Below are 20,069 nucleotides of genomic sequence, written 5' to 3'. Positions count from 1 at the left end.
GGCTTGTTATTTACTTTCTTCCCACTCAGACGGACTAAAAATGTTCTTTAGTTGAATTTCTCATTTCGTCATAACTGGCTTCACTTATGTTCTTTAACACCTGGTGCTTATTTTCATTTACACATTTCCAACATGTAATATCATTTTTAAAAAGATGCAATTTACTGTAGTGTGACCAGGTGAATGCATGTGGATTGTGCGTTTTCTGAATGGGTCAGACACAGGTATAAACAGCCCACACATCAGACTATTTTAATATTTCATACCGCAATAAAAAAGTATGACTCCAGCAGATCATTTTCATATATTATAATACAGATGCAGAGTTGAAAGTGTTTTTCTTTAAACAGCCTAGTATTTTACAAGAAACAGTAACTACTTGGAACTTTTGAACATGTCCTTAAAACAGGACATAAGCGGGCACGAATCCTTGAGCACTTATCTTTCCGTCATTATCCATGAACACCCAGCAGAAAGGGGGGGAGGATAAATGGGGAGGGGAGGGGGGGGGGTAAAGTGTAAGGGGAAAACTTTTAATAAATAAAACAAACAAAAAAAAAAACTATGGATATAACCTCTCTAGCCTTTCTCATAATATCCCAACCATATATCCGTGCTTACAAAATCTCATACAATGGAGGCCAATTTTGTTATCTGTTGTGACTGTGACTTTATGCCTCAGGATATTATAGAGAATAAAGTAGCTAATGCCAAACAGACATCAATGTCTTTTCAGATCTCCTCAGACTGTTCGGTTGCCCGGTTGGATTTTTCGTGTGTCAGTTTACTCCGATCCGTTACTGTCAAGGATTCTTGTCAGATTATAGGTCCATTAGCAACAGGAAAAAAAAACTGCCTCAGAGATCCCTGTTTGTTCACAATTTGGAATTTATGAGGGAATACCAGATTATGTCTGATGAATGGGAAACTGAAAACAAAGGTGAATGTCATGGAAGCAGTTGGGGATGGGGCAGAAATTTGGGTAACACAGCTGCTGTTCAAATCGAATACAGTCAGTGCGGTTTGCTTGGCTGCAGTCCCTTAAAAGTCTTCCAGAGTCTCAATCTCTCCCATATTCAATCTCTCAGATGAAGCATTTACTGAAAAACCTAAAAGTTGAAAGGACACAAACATTTAATTAGCACGTGAGACCTGAAAAACACATCACTGCAACATTTTCTACATCTTGCAGCCTCACCTAGAAGACTGGGGTCTGCACGGACCATCTTCTGCTTTTTTTTCTTCTTCCCTGAGGTGACGGTCTCAAAGCGCTGCTGCTGACCACTTGTATGGTTGCACTGGTAGAGCGATGAAGATCCTGTTCCACCCCAAACAGAATCCTGGGCAGGAGATAATGTGGATTTAAAAGACATCCGCCAAGAATGTTGTCCCAGTGAATTTTGATGATGTTTACGCAAATTACAAGTGTTATTGTTTTCATGAGAATGAACAAAACACTTTTCCCACTAACACTGCGCCCAGTTAAAATCGTTTGAAGTTATGCTAACAGTAATTTACTGGTACAATGAAATCTACACGACAGACAGAGAAACTGGGACAAGTCACTGGGACTACAGACATTTCATTATTGTTAATTAGCTATTATTTTGTCCATTTATCAATTAGTCTTCAACAGGTCAGGTTAACAAAAAAACAAACAAACAAAAAAACGAGTCACAACTTCTTCAAGGAGACCTCTGGAAATTACTTGTCTGATTGACAGTCTGAAACCCAAAACAATACATTTAGTATCATATCCAAAAAGAGAAAACAAATCCTGAAATGAGAGAAAATGGCACCAGACAATGTATTAACAATTATCAGCTGTCAAAATAGTTGCAATGTTTTAGTTTTTTCTGCTTAAACTCCTAGAAATAATCACTGGGAAGTTTCTTTGCCAATAAAAGGGGCTTAGACAAACAATACTTTTCCAGTAGAATGAAAATGTCCACTGTTAGGGTTTGTTAATTGTTTCCAACATTACATGTAACGCTTGCATGTGTGTGTAATGTAATGTATGTTTGTGATGTGTCTATGTACTTATGATGTCATTAGTGACGCCATGTAGCTTTGGTAGTTTGCCTTTGATAGTTGCCTTTGTAGTTTACCTTTAAAGTCTGTTGACAGTGGTCGAGGAAACAATGCAACGCTATATTATCATTATGTGATGAATTGCATTTTTCATTGGCCTATTACTTATAAGGAGTTGTTTTTCTGCTTTGATCTCTGTTTCCCAATAAATAGTGTGAACAAGGAAGAGCCCGGTGGAGTTGGCTGAGTTCGTGTCACTAAGACCCCGCCGGGCTCCCCTTGTGCAAGTAAAACACAAAAGTCGACTCTTGTGTGTTATTTCACTGTTGTTGAACTGTATTTCCAGGTGTAATCAGCGGTGTTGTGGTTGTCAGAACCCAACATCCTCTGTGTGGATTCTTTTTAAGTCCAATTTATCAAACTGACTTTTGGCTAAACTAAGGAAAATGATGGTTACATGTTTCAGTACCACTATTCAAACATGCACTGAAATCCTGACTTTTTGAGGAGGGGGGATATGTGGGAACGAAAATGTCCGAGTGAAATGCTGCAGACAGTATCCAGACTATATCTCTGTCCCGAGTTGTGTGGAGGATTACATGCAGTCAGTGGGCATGTTGATGACATATCTATCTCTCAACTGGCGTTGCAGTCGAGTGATAGAACCTTTTTAACAGTTGAGTGCCTTTTTAATTAGATACACGTCTCCAATGTCCTGTTAACAAAACCCTACATTTTAAATATATCATTCTGTGCCTCCTGTGCGCTGATCTGATCGATCTGATTTTCAAGGTTCTTTCTCGGATGATCTCCCGCTGCGAGTTAAATGTTTGAAAGGCCGCTCAGGACACTCTGAGGCTTATTGTGGTCGAACAGACTACACTGATGTGGAAACTACAGACAATGCTGCATTCAGGGACACAATCTTCTAGGCAAGTGTGTGATTGTGTAAGATGATATTCATCATCATGTTGCCTGACGCATATTTCAACTTTGAAAGAAAGACAAATAGATGATCACTAAGGACGACTAAATAAATCATAAGTAGTTTTGCAACAGATCATATGGAGAGATTATAGGCAGTGAAATATTTTGGAGCTGATCCAAAGCAGTGACATATGAGAGAAATGTAAATAGCAGCGGTGACCATAATGGCAGAATCGCATCACTTGCATGTCACAGCTATGTGCTTAATAAGAACTGACACCACTTCAGTCTCGCTCACCTGCTGCTGTTTGAGAACTTGCTGGGGGTTTTGTGGTGCCGGTTTCTGTTGGTTAGTGTTCTGTTTGGCACGACGTTCCAGGAACTGCTTGGCAAAGTCCTTGGCCTCGGGTGTGTCCCCCAGGTAGGCCCTGACATAGTCGTGCACCTCGTATGGAGAGTCCACCTCTTTGAGGAAGGATGCAAATGTAGGAACTGGCAGGGAAACAGATGTAGGATATTTGGAGTTTGGCTTCCAGAAATGGTCCATCAACGTTTGTGGGTGAATTTGCCTTTGCTAAACATATTTTAAAAACTTACCATCCAGATTGTTGGCTGTGTTGAGGGTGTGCAGGGTTTGCTCACACCATAGCATGAATGTGTCCTGTTGGCTCTTACTGACCCCCTGGAACAATTTTAGCAGCTTCTCCTCCTCCTCTACCTTCTTGTTGGCTCGGCCACTTAAAGAATTACTTAATGTGGAAAAACAATTGGGGAAGGTAGAAAAAAAGGCTCATTTAGTGAAATATCACTCAAATCCTTTATATGGTAAATTAAGTGTTTCAACAAAGGTTTTGAATGAGACATTTGCCTTTATAAATACCTGAGGTTGGCGTTTCCCTTGTTGTTCTTCTGCGTACTGCCTTTCTTGGTTTGGGGAGGTTGCTGAACAGCCTCCTTCACAGCCTCGTCCCAGAAGCCCATGTTAGAATTGTGGGTGTCCCCCCAGATACTTCTGGAGTCTGAAGCCCAGTTAGTGCAGGTGCTGGTATTTACAGACCCCCACACCGAGCTGCTCAGAGATGTCTGTGAAGACAACAAGACACTATTATTGCTCTAACATTTGTTTATAGGGCTGCAAGTGATTATCTGTACCCGTTTTTTTTTCCCTTCCCCAAACTAGTTGTTCAGTCTTTAAAAAGGTGAAAATCAGAACCAATGGAAAACTTAACACCACATACAGTTCTGTTTTGAGTGCGGGTCTGTTGGGTGACGATGGGGTGGTGATGTGTTGGTGGTGGTGGTGGCTGCTGCTGTTGCTGCTGCTGCTGCTGCTCCTTTCGCTGTTTCATCTGTTGGGCTTCTTCCCTCTGAATCTCCAGCAAAGACTTGGTAACAACTGGCTGTTTGGACACATTGCCCCAACCTGACAGCTTAGCTTGAGGTTGCTGAGCCTGTTGCAGGGCCTGCTGCTGTAGTTTCAGGAGCTCTTGTTGCTGACGTCTCTGGTGTGGGGCAAGCAAGGAAAAGATGGATCAGGTGGGACAACAATAAGCTGTAGTGCGGTTTGTGTAACAGCACAAAATGGCAACTGAAGACAGCATAAGTGGGGATAGTTTGACATTCAAAAGCCCTGCTGCTTTGTGTCCGTACCTCCTCCCGTGCCTGTCGCTCTCTCTCCTCTTCCAGTTTCTGGATCTCAGCCAGTGACAAGGCGTTAGGAGTCTGGTTTGCAGCATTGGTTGACTGCTGGCCCCACTTTGAAGAGGATGGAAGCTACCAAAAGAGGAAGGAAGAAATAAATAAATAAATAAATATAGATAGATAGATAGATAGATAGGAGAAAAAAATTTATTTATCTAACTTCAAATACATTTTACATTGTCAAATATAACAACTAATCCTCACCTTCATCTGTGCAAGCTGCTGCTGCTGCTGCTGTTGTTGAAGTCTTCTAAGGGCCTCTTGTTGCTGCTGCCTTTGCCTTTGCAGCTCCTGCTGTCTTTGGGCCTCCTGCTCTCTCCTCTTCTGCTCCTCCTGTTGCTGTTGGGCCAGAGCAGCTGCTGCCTCTTCCTCTGCTAGCTTCTCCTCCTCTCGCCTCCTCAATGCTTCTAGTTCTTCCTGCTTTCTCCTCTCCTCTTCCTGGTCAGACAGTCAACATCACAAATCAAAGAGACATTCCTTATGGAAATAAAGCGTGTGACTTTTTTTGTTTGCTTACTTGTTTGCGAAGGAATTCTTCCCGTTTTTTTCTCTCCTCCTCTTCCCTCCTTCTTTCTTCTAATCTTCGGAGAGCTTCTTCCTGTGCTAGTCTCTCTTCTTCTTCCTTTTGCCTGCGCTGTGCCTCTTCTTGCTCTCTCTGCCGTCTTAAAGCCTCCTCCTAAAGTTGGACAACACCAAGTCAGTTTCAGGGTCATCAATGAGAAATGACTCACAATGAAACAGCAGCTCAGGTGCGTGTGATTAATACTGTTCAAATACTCAACCTGTTTTTGCCGTGCCAGCTCCTCTTCTTCCAAGCGTTTCCGTTCTTCCTCTTGCCGAGCTCTCAGGACCTCCTCCAGGCGTTTCCTCTCCTCTTCCTCTCTTTTGGCTCTCATTTCTACCTCACGCCTCTCCAGGTCCAACTGATAGGTAATGTCAGTAAGACAACAAGAATGTAACAATATTTATCTTGCAAATTTGTATATAGTCTGGACACACACACAAAAAAGGAAAACTTATTACCTTTGCAGTCTTTGCCTTTTCTAATTGTTGCATCTGCTCGATAGTTGGAGCCTGTGCCATGGAGTCTATAGGTAAATCCCAGACACTGCTGCCATCCCATGCTGTTGAGAATGACAAAATATGATGCAACTATGGCTGCTGGGCAATATGGCCTAAAAATGTCTTTTTTTCCCTGCTCTATTCAATTACAATTCTAATCGATTTTGTTTGCTAAATAAACTTAAAAAAATAGATTTAACTACTAAAAATCATATGCCAATGTGTTATCCTACAATTTATATTGTAAACATTACAGCATAACAGTGACGGATGACATTTCTGTCATAACTCCAGAGAACTGCTGGCACTCTCAAATGAGTGACGGCAGAGGAAGTAACAATCTCAACTTTTTGATTTAGGCATTTGTGTCAGACATTTAAAAAGCAAGTTTTTGCTTTAATCAAACTGACTCTATATACTGCCCTGCACTAGATACAATACATCTTCTATAACCTGAAAGACCTTTGGTTTTAGGTGTGTTACAAAGACACAAGTCACTGAATGGAGAAACTTACTGCTTGGAGCAGCTTGCTGAATGTTTGGTGTGCAAGAAGCCTGAGAAGACGCGTTCTGCATTTCCCACACAGAACCAGAGTCTGGTACTGATAGAGACCGGGTAACGGGAGGTAGGAGGCTCTCAGATGCTCTACAGAAACATAAGCAAACAACCACTGATAAACCACTGCTTCCTTGTCAATGCAAGGTAAAATTTCTCGACAGGCATGTTTGTGCAAGAATGCAAGTATCATCAACCTTATCTTGAGTGCCTGGTATTGCTGTAGAAGCAGGTTGATCTGCTGTTGGTGCTGCTGCTGCTGTTGAACAGGAGCTGAGCTAAGAACTGCAGCTTTCTGCTGGGCCAGAACCTGAGCATACTGCTGCCTGAATGATGAAGATAAAAATTAGAAAAAATAAAATAAAAAGACATTCATGAATCCCATTAGACTAATTATTTACACCAAATTCTGAATATTAAAATGCCTGTAACTAAAAATGTTTCAAGATTGGTCTAGAGGTTGTGTAGAATGATGCTAATTCTAAGTTAAACAGCAACTTTAAGAGAGCAGTGTACAAAAGTCTACTTGAATATATTTTTTCCTTACAAAAGTGCAATCAACTGCAAATTAAAAATGTCACCGATTCTAAACACAATAGTCTGTTTCCACTTTTAGGTGAGTGGCACTGATAAATTGCCTGATTTCACTGGCATACCTGAGGAGGTATTGATATTGAAGCTGCTGTAACTGATAAAGGTTGAGAGCAGTGAGCTCTTGCTGCCTCTTCAACCTCTCTTGATCACCATCACCCTGCATTACATCAGGAGACACAGAGTCAAGATAAGTCAGCACTGTCAAACAAGTAAAAGAAACACAAATATCTGACAATGAACAAGAGAGTCTAAACTTTAAACAGCAGTGTCAAGTGTAAAGCAAATATAAATGTTTATATAATGAGCCATGGCTGCAATTGCTACTTAAGGTATCTTTCCCGAATATTAGGCAACCGATTATTTACTTCTTAAGATCAATCAGTAAATATTTCTTAAAAGTCAGTCACTCCTATCCAAATTTTTAAAATGTTGTTATTATTATGAAAAATGTTTGTTTAATTGTGGCAATGTCTTTTTAAGAAAGGAACGATTTTAAAGTAAAAAAGGAGGGTCCTGAAAGACCTAACAAATTCACCTAACAACTGAAAAAAGACAGACACATAACACCACCTACAGGTCATGGACAGTACTAGCAACTAAGGCTGAGGGATATTAATAAATGCTGAACAATACAAAAAATACAATAAAACTGAATTGCATTTTTAATCGCTACACTACAATTGCAGTATAATGTTTCTTTTTCTGTATAAAATGATGAAAAAAGATACCAAGAAAAAAACAAAACAAAACAAAAACAGCAGTGAACAGAATACCACAACCATAGAAACTACTCAGCGGAGTGTCATGCACACATCAATGAGAAAAACTCAATTTAACCAATTTTTTTCTAAACTGAGTTTCCTTGTATATTTTTTCGTGCCAACTTTCTCCATTTCTTTCTTAACCCACCACTCCCCTTGTTTTTTTAATTGACAGATTGCCAAACATGGCTGGGTGGTACCGCAGCAAATTTGTGATTTTACCAGCTTTTGCAATTTGAAAGTTGCATACTCTTTTATTAACTGTTTTATTGATTTGAAAGCGATTCTTCGTTCAGCCGTATTACAGGTAAAAGATAATATAAGGAAAGAAAGAGCGAAACACATACCTGTAGAGGTGGGGGTGCAGGGCCTGGAGTAAATGGCACCCTTCCCCAAATCTTCATGATCTCTCCCAGAGCCTGAAATACTTCATCACATCCTCGTTTGACCAACAGAGACATAGTGAAGTAACCAGCCTGAAACCACTCAGTCATTTCATGATTACTGAATGGACCTGGAAGAGCAAAGGAAAAGCACAGCAGGTACATAGTAGATTAGCATTAAGCAGTTATACCAGTTCACCTTGGACACCAATTTTCATTTTACAGGTGGTTTGCATTTCTCATATAGCACCATACCATCATATCAAACGCCATATGGAATAATTGAATAGCAGATTGCATTATATTACTAGCGCCTAAAATCACTGTAGAGCGCTTTTAAATGAGCATGGGGAGGAACTTACTCATGGTTTTAAGTTTTAACTCTGGGTTTTAAACCTCTTCAAAACCTCAATAGACCGCTGTAAAATAACAGTCACAGTTTGGGTCCTCGTCATGGACAGCGATTTGTTGACAAGCTGAAGTTGTTACTGAACCAGAAAAGGAAGCATCAGAAGCCAAACAATGACTCTGATGGACTTGTTAGAGTAACATTACTGAATTTTTTACAGACATCAATCAGTAACTCTAGCGCAGCCGTGACATAACAATGTAGTTAAACATAATGTGCATGCACCACAAACAAAACTGTGCTGTGTTACATCTTGAAGTATATATTCGGGCTCAGACAATTTTATTCCTTTGTACCAGTCAAAGTTCCCTGAAGCAGGAAAACAACAGCAACAACAACAAAAAAATAAACTTGGATTACCTTGAAAAAAATTTGGGTGGGAAGCTAAAACAACATAGTTATACAGCAATCAACACAAATACCCTTTTTATGCAGAACCCTGCCTTGATGTTAATGTTGTTCAGCTGGCCATTTAAGCCTATTCTGCCACTTCACAGATTTAAAAACTAACAAACAAACAAACAAAAAAAGCCACTCTAATGCTGCTAAAGTGGTCATTTTAAACTCGTACTGGCACCCCAGTATCAGCTGTGTGTACTTTAGTGTGACGTAAAACACAAAAGAGTTGTGCTTAAATAGGGATGTTCTTTTTTTGTTTTGTTTTGCAGATTTGAATTTAGATTCAGCTTCCTGCAGAAACATGCGTGTACAATGAGAAGCTGGAGGGGAAACAGGATCTGGTTAAGCATAACAACATGCGACTGACTGAACGACGTCACCAAAAAACTGACCACCTTTTTCTGCTGTCTCCATCCAACCACATGTACATGTGCCCTTTGTGCGTCTCCCAGTTTCTCCTCCATTTTAGCGTTTCGTTTAAACAAATACAATCTGACCTTAATCGTGGATATGTTTTACACGATCCATGACTACTTTACTTAAGTCTGAATCATTTCATAAATTGTGCATCTCTTTGCCTCAGTGTTACACAGCTCTTGCAAGAGAGTTGTTCCATAGTCCAGGATTCAAGAGACCAAGCACACTGAGGGCATGGCAGAGAAGACATTTATCTTATTGTAAGTCAGAGTACCATCAATATGATTTTAAAGCTGTTAATTTAATGTTAAAATGTTAATTACTGGGGCTTTAACAAGGCAAAAGTGCCATGGCACATAATTTGAAACACAAAGAATTTGTAACACTGTGAAATGACAATGCTAAAGGGCATGCTGGGTAGCTGCTTGCTAGTTACCCAGGCAGCATAATAATTTTCCAACAGCTGGGGGCGGTTTGCAACGTCACTATGGTAAATTAAAAAACTGAAAATAGATGGTGGATAAAGAACGTGTAACTAGAGATGCACCAGAAGAACCTGTGCCCAAGAATAGAGCTGTGTCTGCAGATGTTTTTTGGTTTTAAAAACTTCCAAGCAGATCCAAAGTTTAGACTTGTAGCAGCTTGTACTAACACTAGCAAGAAGGTATTGCATTAAAAAATGCATTGGAATACCAGGAGTAGAGTACAGTTGAGTGCCAATTAAACTGTGAAGTATTACTTCAGACATCTCGCGAAGAGGCACTTTTTTAAGGCTCTGCTTAAGCAAGCAGGGCAGTGACAAATCAAATGGAGTAACATTATCTGTACAAACTGCTTTGTACCTTTAAGAATAATAAAATAATAGCACATTAAAATTTAGAAAACTGTATTTGTTAAATGGAGAACCAAGAGAATAATGTCTGATCAATAGATGTTTTAATACTTGCATACCTTGGCTTGACCACGGTGTACCTTCACAGATATACCACAAACACTTGCACTGTAGGTATTTTTCTTATTGTCACTTTGTTTCCCTGTTATTCCCCAAAGTTTGCTTACTGTTATCAAGTAAGAACAAATATGTATCCATAGGTACTCTGGAGGTACACCTTAGTTACACAGATAAGTACTCAGTAAGTTGACTGTACTTACCCTGTAAGTCACAGGCTGTAATCTAAAGCGTACTTGTTCAAAAGAACATTTGAGAAATATATTTCTTACTTTTATATTTTATGTACTCTTGACAATAGAATAAGGCACAAACCTATTTAAAAGGCCTGGACATGCATGAAAAAGAAAATGTTATATACCATGAAATCATCACATTAATAAAAATACTACAATATAGATTTTCGTTCATACGGTCCAGCATTACGTTAAATCGGGGTAGTTTTAAAAATAAATGTCCAGTATTTAAGTCACACTCTGACCACATACAATATCCTCCAGTCTCACCCTGTATCTCCCCCTGAGGGTCTTTGTAGAACCACTTGAGAGCAGCTTCATGAGTGAGCGGCAGGCCTGGCTTCTGCTTTTCTGAAGTCTTAGCTGCAAGTCTGTCATCATCCGCCACACCATCCTGTAGATATGCTACCATCTTCTCTGCCTCCTGGAGAAGAATAAAGTCAATACTCATTAACTTTAAAATGTGTATGAGTAGGTGAGCTGTCCATGTTGTGTCATCCTGGCTGATCAGTAAAATATTACTGCTCTGGCTTAAAAGAATAGTTTTAAAAACTAAATTTTTAGACATGAACTATTTATTATGATTATTATCATCAACAACATACTTTCCTCTACAAGATTTTAGGAGGTACTTAAAATCTTAGGTCAGAAATCTCAGGACTGTTGGAATTATTTTTGACAGTTTTACAGCTTAGTGACAGATTTTTATATTGAACCTCTCCAAATCTACCTGCTCAAAGTGTGTCAGTCCTTCATCTTCATCAGTGTCATGTGGAACAGTGGTGGGCCTGCCAATAGGTGTTATAACAGTTGAAGGGAAGGGCAAAGGATTTTTCATTGCCACATGCACCTCCATGGGCTTTTGCTGTGGCAACTGGACGCTGGGTGATGGAGAAGACACTTCTGCACACAACAGGGAATGGAAATAGCAGATATTAGTTGGGTTTTCATGGTAGTTACAGCCAAGTGCTACAAGTCAAAGCTAAGTCCTTCCATTTACTGTAAATGAAAAACCCAAACCCCACCTGCGAGAGTGGTAGAAATGTGGGTCATAGGAAGGGTTTCCAGCATGCTGTTAGACAGAGGGACATGCAGGGGGACTTTGCAGGGCTCTGGTGGGAGTTCCAGGGGCGGCTGTCGTTCAGCTGGCCTCTCTGTTTCTTCTGTTCTGCTGGGCTGACTTGGGGACAAGGATTGGGCAGGAACCAGGGCTTCCGAAACTGGTAGAGCAACAGGTGGAGCAAGAGGTGGAGCCTCCTCTGACACTCTGGCCAGATCTAAAAAAAGAATTAATAATAATTATAATATAAAGCATAACCAATAATATGATTGTTTATAAATGCTATGACACTTTCTAGATTTTGTTCCAGTTTTACTGGGATGTTACAGTACATCAGGTTCATTTAGAAAAATACAGCAAGTTAGGTGTGGAAGCTGCAGCATGACAGAGTGACAGAGTGCGCTATGAAAACAACATTCAGCCAGAGGACTTTGGTTAAAATCTGTTTCAGGAAAATATAAGCATAGAAACAGTGACTCAAACAGCAAACAGCCTCAGTGGAGCTCTGCTGTAGCTAAATTCTGCCCACGATGAAAAGGGACAGCAATGGAAATGTTTTCATACTATATTAAATGTTTATAAAGTAAAAACTAATATGGGACCAAACTTTTTGTTTTCTAATTTCAAACTGAATTCTTAACCAAGCCTGCAATTCATTGCTATTCACAAGGCTTTTGAACTATCAAAGTGAAAGACCTTTTCGGTCAAGTTCTCTCTTGGCCTCCGTTTCTGTTTCTTTGGTCTCCTTGGGCTGACTTTCCTCTTCCTCAAGGCCCTCTTCACACTCATCCAGAGGTCTGAATTCAAGCTCTGCCTCTTCCAGGATTGGCTCCTTGGAGGCTTTCTGATAACAAAGCAAATACACCAATGGTCTTACCCCAATGACGCAAATAATCTTCTCTACAACGATGACTGAACATGAGCCATTTAAATAATGGCACATTAGTGCTTTACATTATTTATTCTAAACCTTTCTCAGGGCTCCTACCTTGAGAGACAGAAAGGCCCCTGATGAGTCAAAAGTGCCTGCCTCCTCGTCTGCGTCCTCCAGACACCACTCCGGGAGACTGTCCCTCTCGTCCTCAAGGCTGCCGCTGCCTGACCGTGGTCTCCTGTACCCACGCTCATCTTCTCTTGCATCAAAAGGAAAACGCCGACGCTGGTCTGGGTGTTCCCGCCACCCTGCTGACCGAGGCCCATCTAGAGAAAAGTAGAAAACAGTCGGTATTGTACAACCAAATCCAATCTCATAATGAACCCTGGCTTTACTAAGATGGACAAGTAATATTTTGGCCACGCACAAAAAAATCGAAATACAATAAACACGTAATAACAATTTTTTTTTTTAAGTGTGTGCAAGTCAAGAGCGCATGAAAGAAGGAATAAAAACATCAATGTACCTTCAATTGATATTTGTTGTAAGTAATATTTTTCTGGTAGTCAAGCTGACAAAGCAGTCGCTACCCCGAAAGAAAATTGGAAACTCGACAATGCCCTGTAATTGAAGTTGGTCATATAGTAAAGATAATATAATCCAGTTTACAGGCTGTGACACACAACTGTGGCTTATTCTGAAGCGAGCCATACAACAAACACCACAGAGTGACACAAATACATTTATCAAAAGATAAATGCATCAGTAATGTGGGTCAGTGCACTGCCCACCTGGGCTCGGGGGGCACCACCGGTCACTGTCCCGTCGAGAACCAGCCAGCCGCCAACCCCCCTCATCATCCTCACCATTCTGATCATCACGAGAAGTACGCCAGTTCTCACTCTCTGATCGCGTGAAGTCATGCTTTCGTGGTAGGACTGTCCCACTTTCCTCGTAGTTTCCTCGGACTGCAAAGAGCAAGGAAAATGATTAAAACAGTGCCACTGATAATCAAAATTTAAAGCACGTCAAAACGCTCACTTTAAAATGACTTCATACATAAGCCGTCACTTGGAATGTCCATTTACTGAAAATCTGAACTTCCTAAACGTCAACAATTAAATGCATACGAAAGCAAACTTACTGTGGTTGATCTGAAAATGTCCTGGAGCAACATCTGCAAGATTTTCAAACCAGAGAGAAACATGTAAATAAGCCTGTGAAACTGCTAATGTGCATAAATTGTTTTAACTATTTAGGAGAATAATTTAAAACCAACCTGGCTCTTTTCGACCTGGCTTTTCAAACCTTCTATCTCCCCTGGTTCAGAAAAAGAACAACAATGAAGTAAAGCGAGGACTACAAAGATGTTTATTTTACATCAACTAAAACTCATACTGAGCATCTATACATGGTCAGAACTAAACCTGACACCACACATGGGTATTTAGTACCTTTCTTCCCAGCTCTGGGAACGATGCATTTCTCTTCCTCCACGACCAAAACCTTCCACATCATCAAAACTTCTTTGGTAAAATCCTCCATCTCCTCTTCCCCGGCCTGAAAACAATCACAGGTTAACATAACATAATTAGATCTAATGACACAGTACAACTATCTGACATAGTAAGCAGCCTAAAGGTAGAATATTTCTCCACAACAGATGATCAGAAACTCACTTTTTTTTGTAACCAGTGGCCATGGGTGCATATGTGAGTTAACTGGCTTTATTTTAAATACTTTGTTTTTTCTGTTGTGAATACACAAGTATAAGTTGCCAGTCATAATCTGTTGTACTCCCTCTATCCTTTTTCCAAAATCCAATTTAGGTAATTATAATTAAAATATTTTATTTAATAACCCAATAGTCTGTGTGTCAACGTGCATTTAAATCATGGAGAAGGCCTCACCTAAAAAGGTGCTGCTGATTTGAATATGAAGTTGGGATTTGCGAATCAAACATTGAAAAATCCTTTAGCAGCAAAACACATGTAAATTTAAATAGTAAGTGTTTTATATGTGCATTGATTCCTAATGCTTTATTAAGCAGTTTGCCTTTGAATTGTAAGCTTTACTTGGAATCAACTATTAAATGGTAAGTATTAAAGGCCATGTTTTCAATAGATGTGTATTCATGGAAAATTTGGTTTTTAATGTACCATTTGAATAAAAGAGCAGAAGGTGTGAAAAAGTTTATTTGTCTTCCTCATTAAAAGGGGACAACAGTCACTTAGCAGAATGGTACATGTGTAGCCAGGCACTAAAAGATCATAATCTCGTTTATTAACAAATAGGCTGGACACTGAGTTTAGTATTTCTGTAACTTTTCAATCATATTTGAAACATTTGAATTGTCTCTGTCCAGTTATGTGTATGACATTAAATATGTCAATTTTAACTGAGTGCATATTATATATAGATGAGTTTGTGAGTGTGATTGGGCAAACAGTGGATTTCAAGTAAGGCTTTTCATATTTGAGGTTAATCAATTAGAAGATGAGCAGGCAGGGTCAAATAATGCTGATTAAGCACAACACCTATAGAGTACCAATGTCTTAGATGGAGCTAAACTGGTAGGATTCTTTAAAAGGTGACCTGAGTATCTGCAGTTGTGATTCTGAAACTGCATGGACAGAACATGAAAATAGCTGCATTAAAAGACTGAAACGAAACTGTGCTCGAAAATCCATATTACAGGAAACATGACACATTCAGACATGATCTTAGTTAGATTCTTACCTCTACCCCTTGAGGTACTTCGGCCTCTTGGAGCCCCTGCTATTGGACCACCTCCTCGCCCTGTCAGCCTTAGTACAGCTGCACTGTTCACAGACATGGAAAAATTTCTCTGCAAATACAAATCGTGGGGGAGGGGTGTATTTTAATAAACGACAATGAGAAGGCAAGTAAGTAATTCACTTTGGTCATATTGATAAGTCAGAAGTAGGGAGTCAGAAAAATAGAATGAATGGTGGCTTGTTCTAAATGGGATTTTGTACATTGGTATATTGTGAACATTAAGTACAAATGGTCACTTAATTTTTTTAGCTGCTCGCATGACACTTGGCCTTTTGCGCTTCTCAGTCTGCTCTACAAATTCTGGGAGTTCTTGTTTATGGAACATTACATCCCAATGTAAGGCCCTATTCCGTTAACACAGTGCCACTACCAATCTGCCCCCCCACTTTTAAACAAACACACTCTTCATGCTACTCTAACAAACTGAAAACACTAAAGTGATTGCTGTCAAGGAGGGGAAGACTTCAGAGGAAAGACATGACATGTTAATGGAAAAGAACAATATGTTAAAAGAAACATCACAATGTAAGTAGCTTGTTATTAGCCCTTTAATCTCACTCAAGTCATTTTACATAGCATTGCTTTAAATGTTCAATGTGTCGCTTTTAATTCTCCCAACAATCGGGACAGAGCAGCATGTTGCAAGCACGCGTCACACACATATTACAGACGTTGCACTTGGGGGGGGGGTCCAAGGATAAAGTCCAGATAATGTCAGAAGTGTCTCACTTGGACATTTGCGTTCACACATGCATCCCCTTCTGATAAAGTCAGGAGACTGTCAGCATTCCAGTGCATGTCTGAAAAGGGATTAAATAACCTGGCTACTTAGGTGCAAGTAAACATAGTCATTACGACGAATGTTCCTACCTGTTCTTCCTCTGTAAAAGACACAAGTGCCAGAGGTGGCAAGGGCTCTTCTTGCAAAATGGGCAAGAACTCCTTATCATGTAGGTCTATAGGGATCTAGAGGGAGAGAAATAAACATTGACTGGCTTCACTGATTAGATGCATAAGGCTTCGAAAAATGCATAATAACACAGCAAATGAGAACAATATAAATTTAATCTCTGCAGTAACATAATTTGTATGCAAATCATGTAGAGAACAAGCCTTCATCGAGAGTTAGGAGGTTAAACTTACCTTGTTATCCTTTACATAAAGTGCTAACATTTCTTCTCTCCCATAACGATAGTCTGCAAGTTTATACTTTGGCAATGCAGGCGAGAGGGGTGGAGAGGCAACAGCAGTGCTGCTTCCACCGCCACCACCTCCGGACAGGGCACGGAGCCTGGATAAGAAAAGGATAATAAAAGTAGAAGGGTTAGCAGGAGCTGAAGTGGCAATTAGCATGTCTGAACATGCTTGGAAAAGCTGCATTAGGACGCAAAAGAAAACCAGTTTCACAATCTCCAACTCACTTCCTTCAGACTAATCAGGAATTCATTTTAGTTCAATTACCATTCTGGTCCAAAGTTAAGTGTCTGGGTTTCGGCCATTTTTCCTTTAAATTCTACAAATATGAAAAGAGAAGGAAACATTTAGTACAAGTAAACAAATGTGTGCATCCACACTATATTGTCGTTGTTTTCCGAAAACCTGTACAAAAAAAATATCCTTACAAACTCTTGTAGCCTGCTTTGCTATACATAGTTTAAGGTGGTTAATATGCTAAGAATGTAACAATTAGCTCTATTAATTGTATCTATATGTTTATGATTAACTAGAAAAATTCGATTAGGGGTAGAGATAAAGTTATGAGCAGTTATCAGTTACATACTGATCTGCTTAATCCACAAAACATTAAATTGTGAATAAACACCCCTTAAAGTTTCACAGAGACAAGTGACATTTCCAAATATCTTTTGTCTTCCCAACAATCCAAAGTCCAAGCATATTCGGCTAACAATGATAGATGATTCAGCAAATGCACTTAATTAAGCAACTGAACCAAGAGAATCCATAGCCTCGTTTTCACTAAAAGTAATTAATTGATCATTAAAAATAATTGTAGATATTTTGCGATGATCAACTTATCTTTTACAAAAATATTAACTAAACCATAATGGCTTACTTCAACGGATATTTGACTGAGCCAATTGATAATACCATAGCACAGTTCTGCTGAACAGAATGTGAAAAAAATATTTATTTCGCTTGCTTTTATGTATTCCAACTGCTCAGAATACAGCCCATCCCACTAGCACACATCCAGTGTACAATTTCAATCTGGTAGAGCTATTTTAGGAAGTCTCTCAGCCTGCAAGGAGGGTACGTCTGACACCTGTAATTGACAACAGAGGTGGCCTTTACTTTAGCAGATCAATTACAAAACATAATATACCAACACGATCTGTTGTTTATTTACGTGAGTGTTTTCACAGCTGAGACTTTACCTTACATTTGTGTTGAAATAAATAAATACATAAATAATAGTGCTGATTGGTAGCCAGGCTTCCTCAAATATGGACCACAAAAGACGACAGTAACCTCACAATACTACTGACCATATGGAGGCCAGGATAAGCCACGTGTAAGTTGGCCGTTAAAGCAACACAACCGTAGGTTCGCCACACTTTGACAACTCTCTTGCGGGCTTTGCACATCTGCCAGTGAGAACGTAAAGTCAAATTCAAACGTTTACACAACTTTTATTAATCTGAAAATCTTAAGTCAGTTCTCGCCAGCTGGCCAACTTGCTCACAACACAACTTTTGCCGGTTTGGTTAGCTTTAATTCAGGTAACGTTACACATTTTAATAAATGAATCCACTAAAGTCAGAAGGAAACATTAACTGCCCACTTAATTCTAAAAACGTCTCTATTGATACTGTATGAAAATCTTGAGTGTAACTTTACTGCTAATTCAAGATCAAAGCAAAAATACACATTAACGTTATTTAACATGAGTCAAGTCGACCCATGCTAATAATAACGTTACAAAGCCAACACTAGGCAACTGAATGTTAGAGTTGACTTCTAACACCCACACAAGCCGTAAAAGGTTATGAGGAAAATCACCCTGTTACCAATATTACGTTTGCTAAAGTAAGCTAGCAAGCTAACCGGTCAAACAAACTAATATGGTTAAGCTAAGTAACTGAGCCATTTACAGGACATAAGTAGCTGACATTACAACAACATGATTTCTAGCTAACAGTTAAAGGTTGGTAGTAGAGTTAGAGTAGGGTAACTCTGATTAATGATGACAGCAAAGTTGTCTTTAAAGTCTCCCTTGCTACATGCCTGGAGCCACACCAGAATATTTTCGCTAACGAGCGAGGCGACAGCCTATGGGGGCTATGCTAACATGTTGGTGGCTGCAGTTGGCTAACGGGCTAAGCCTGACGTGCATGGAGGTGTAATGCTATACAGGTGCTGACACTGATTTAGGATCATATAGGAGTAGATGTGTTGTCATATATTATATCTGCCAAACATGTCACTGGTCTGACATAGGTTAATCCGTATCCTCAACACATGTAGTTTGCATGGTAACAGGTTAGCTAACTAGCTACACGCGGCCTTCTGAGAAGCCTGAATACACAACAGCGTTTCCTTATCAGTCGGTCCGTACTCCCCACGACCCGGACCCGCACAAAGGAACAGTAGATCCCGGTGCTGCAAGGCCAAAGTAAACATGGTAGTTTAACAACAGTCCCAAGCACCCCAGCGGATCATAATATGCCCCTCTGACACTGCCCTTCACGTAAATGTACGATCTATGTTGACTACTATATTAAACTTGGGCTGTCTTACCTCTGCTTGTTCTGACAGCACAAGGTTTGTGTGCGAGTTCTCCTTCTCTCTCTCTCTCTCTCTCTCTCTCTCGCTCGCTCTCTCTCTCTCTCTCCCTCCCTCTCTCTCTCTCTCTCTCACACTAACTCTATCTCACTTTCTCTCTCTGTCTCTCTCTCTCTTCGTTTTGCACAAGATGGCTGAGTATTGGTCACATGACAGCAGATAAAAGCTGTATTCAGTGGAAGGATTCACTGACAACTAAGTGAATTATACTAATGTATTGATTATTATTATACTAATGTAATGGTTATTTTCGTAATAAATTGTGTCGTGCATATTACACTTAGACGTGACTGAATAAATGTGAATTTATGTTTCAATAAAGTGGGTATTACCTTGTTGTGACACATCAAAAGTATGAAAGAGGTCTTATAGTAGAAGCTTCTCATACCCGCCCCCAGAATCCAATAGTGATGTGAGCTTCTTAAACACATCACCTAAATGGGACTTTAGGATTCATATGCCTACTACTGTCTTAAGCAACATAATCTGTTTAAATCAAAACAAATAAATAAAAACAACGGACAAGTCTGTCAAAATCGTATTAAATTTCATTTTAAATATACCATTATTTTTATATTTGTGTTTGAGAAAACACACAGCATCAACAGAAGCTTATATTTAGAGTATTTCGATCAAACACAAATTACAAGAGCACTTTAACGTTATTTGGCATCAATATAATAAGCATTTTCCCATATGAGTTAATGTATTGCATCTGTGAAGGAAATTTATAGTCAGAAGTTGGAATATAGTTGGAGGAAATATATGCCTCAGTGGCCTCTTATCAAGTTAATTCTGTTCAGTTTGCAGCACACTAGTACTAATATCTGTGGCTACGTCATAATAACAGTGGTCATACGTTTAGTTAGCAGCTGCTTGTTGGTATAAACAGCGCAAACCGCCACATTTAAACCTAACTTATAGTCAAAGCCTAATAATTTTTAGGCAATGCTTACCCACTGCTGTAAACTTAGCTATAGTCAATACGGTCGAAGAGATACGTTTTCCAAGAAAAACTGGTTATGTTTTTATACGGTGTACTGTATTATTACAGGCTTTTGGTGAGACAATCAAATCACGTAAAGCAAAACACTATAGCTAATCATA

The 20,069-nt window shown here is 39.5% G+C and overlaps 1 protein-coding gene across 2 annotated transcripts; it reads right to left on the bottom strand.

The window, feature by feature from the left end:
• Positions 1 to 227: 227 nt before the first annotated feature.
• On the bottom strand, positions 228 to 19,028 carry gigyf2 (GRB10 interacting GYF protein 2). 2 transcript variants are annotated; one of them, XM_067474031.1, is made up of 29 exons: positions 18,918 to 19,028; positions 16,620 to 16,671; positions 16,302 to 16,449; positions 16,029 to 16,124; positions 15,099 to 15,207; positions 13,814 to 13,919; positions 13,639 to 13,679; positions 13,504 to 13,536; positions 13,151 to 13,327; positions 12,474 to 12,685; positions 12,182 to 12,329; positions 11,451 to 11,702; positions 11,156 to 11,328; positions 10,696 to 10,849; positions 7,980 to 8,146; positions 6,934 to 7,028; positions 6,475 to 6,603; positions 6,237 to 6,367; positions 5,683 to 5,783; positions 5,442 to 5,582; positions 5,177 to 5,335; positions 4,864 to 5,097; positions 4,609 to 4,731; positions 4,197 to 4,460; positions 3,839 to 4,041; positions 3,556 to 3,707; positions 3,257 to 3,450; positions 1,199 to 1,340; positions 228 to 1,109 (listed from the first exon to the last, which is right to left on the bottom strand). In XM_067474031.1, exons 2-29 carry the CDS (start codon positions 16,655 to 16,657, stop codon positions 1,042 to 1,044), a joined length of 3,990 nt encoding a protein of 1,329 aa, XP_067330132.1. In that variant the 5' UTR covers positions 16,658 to 16,671; positions 18,918 to 19,028; the 3' UTR covers positions 228 to 1,041. The 2 variants fall into 2 exon arrangements, with proteins under 2 accessions (XP_067330132.1, XP_067330133.1); XM_067474032.1 differs by having other exon boundaries at positions 13,226 to 13,327; positions 18,918 to 19,027.
• Between the last annotated feature and the right edge of the window lie 1,041 nt (positions 19,029 to 20,069).

The sequence above is a fragment of the Channa argus genome, chromosome 14, assembly GCF_033026475.1.
Source record: "Channa argus isolate prfri chromosome 14, Channa argus male v1.0, whole genome shotgun sequence".
NCBI lineage: Eukaryota > Metazoa > Chordata > Actinopteri > Anabantiformes > Channidae > Channa > Channa argus.
Note: the sequence above shows the minus strand (reverse complement) of the source record. Positions and strands in the feature narration are given on the sequence as shown.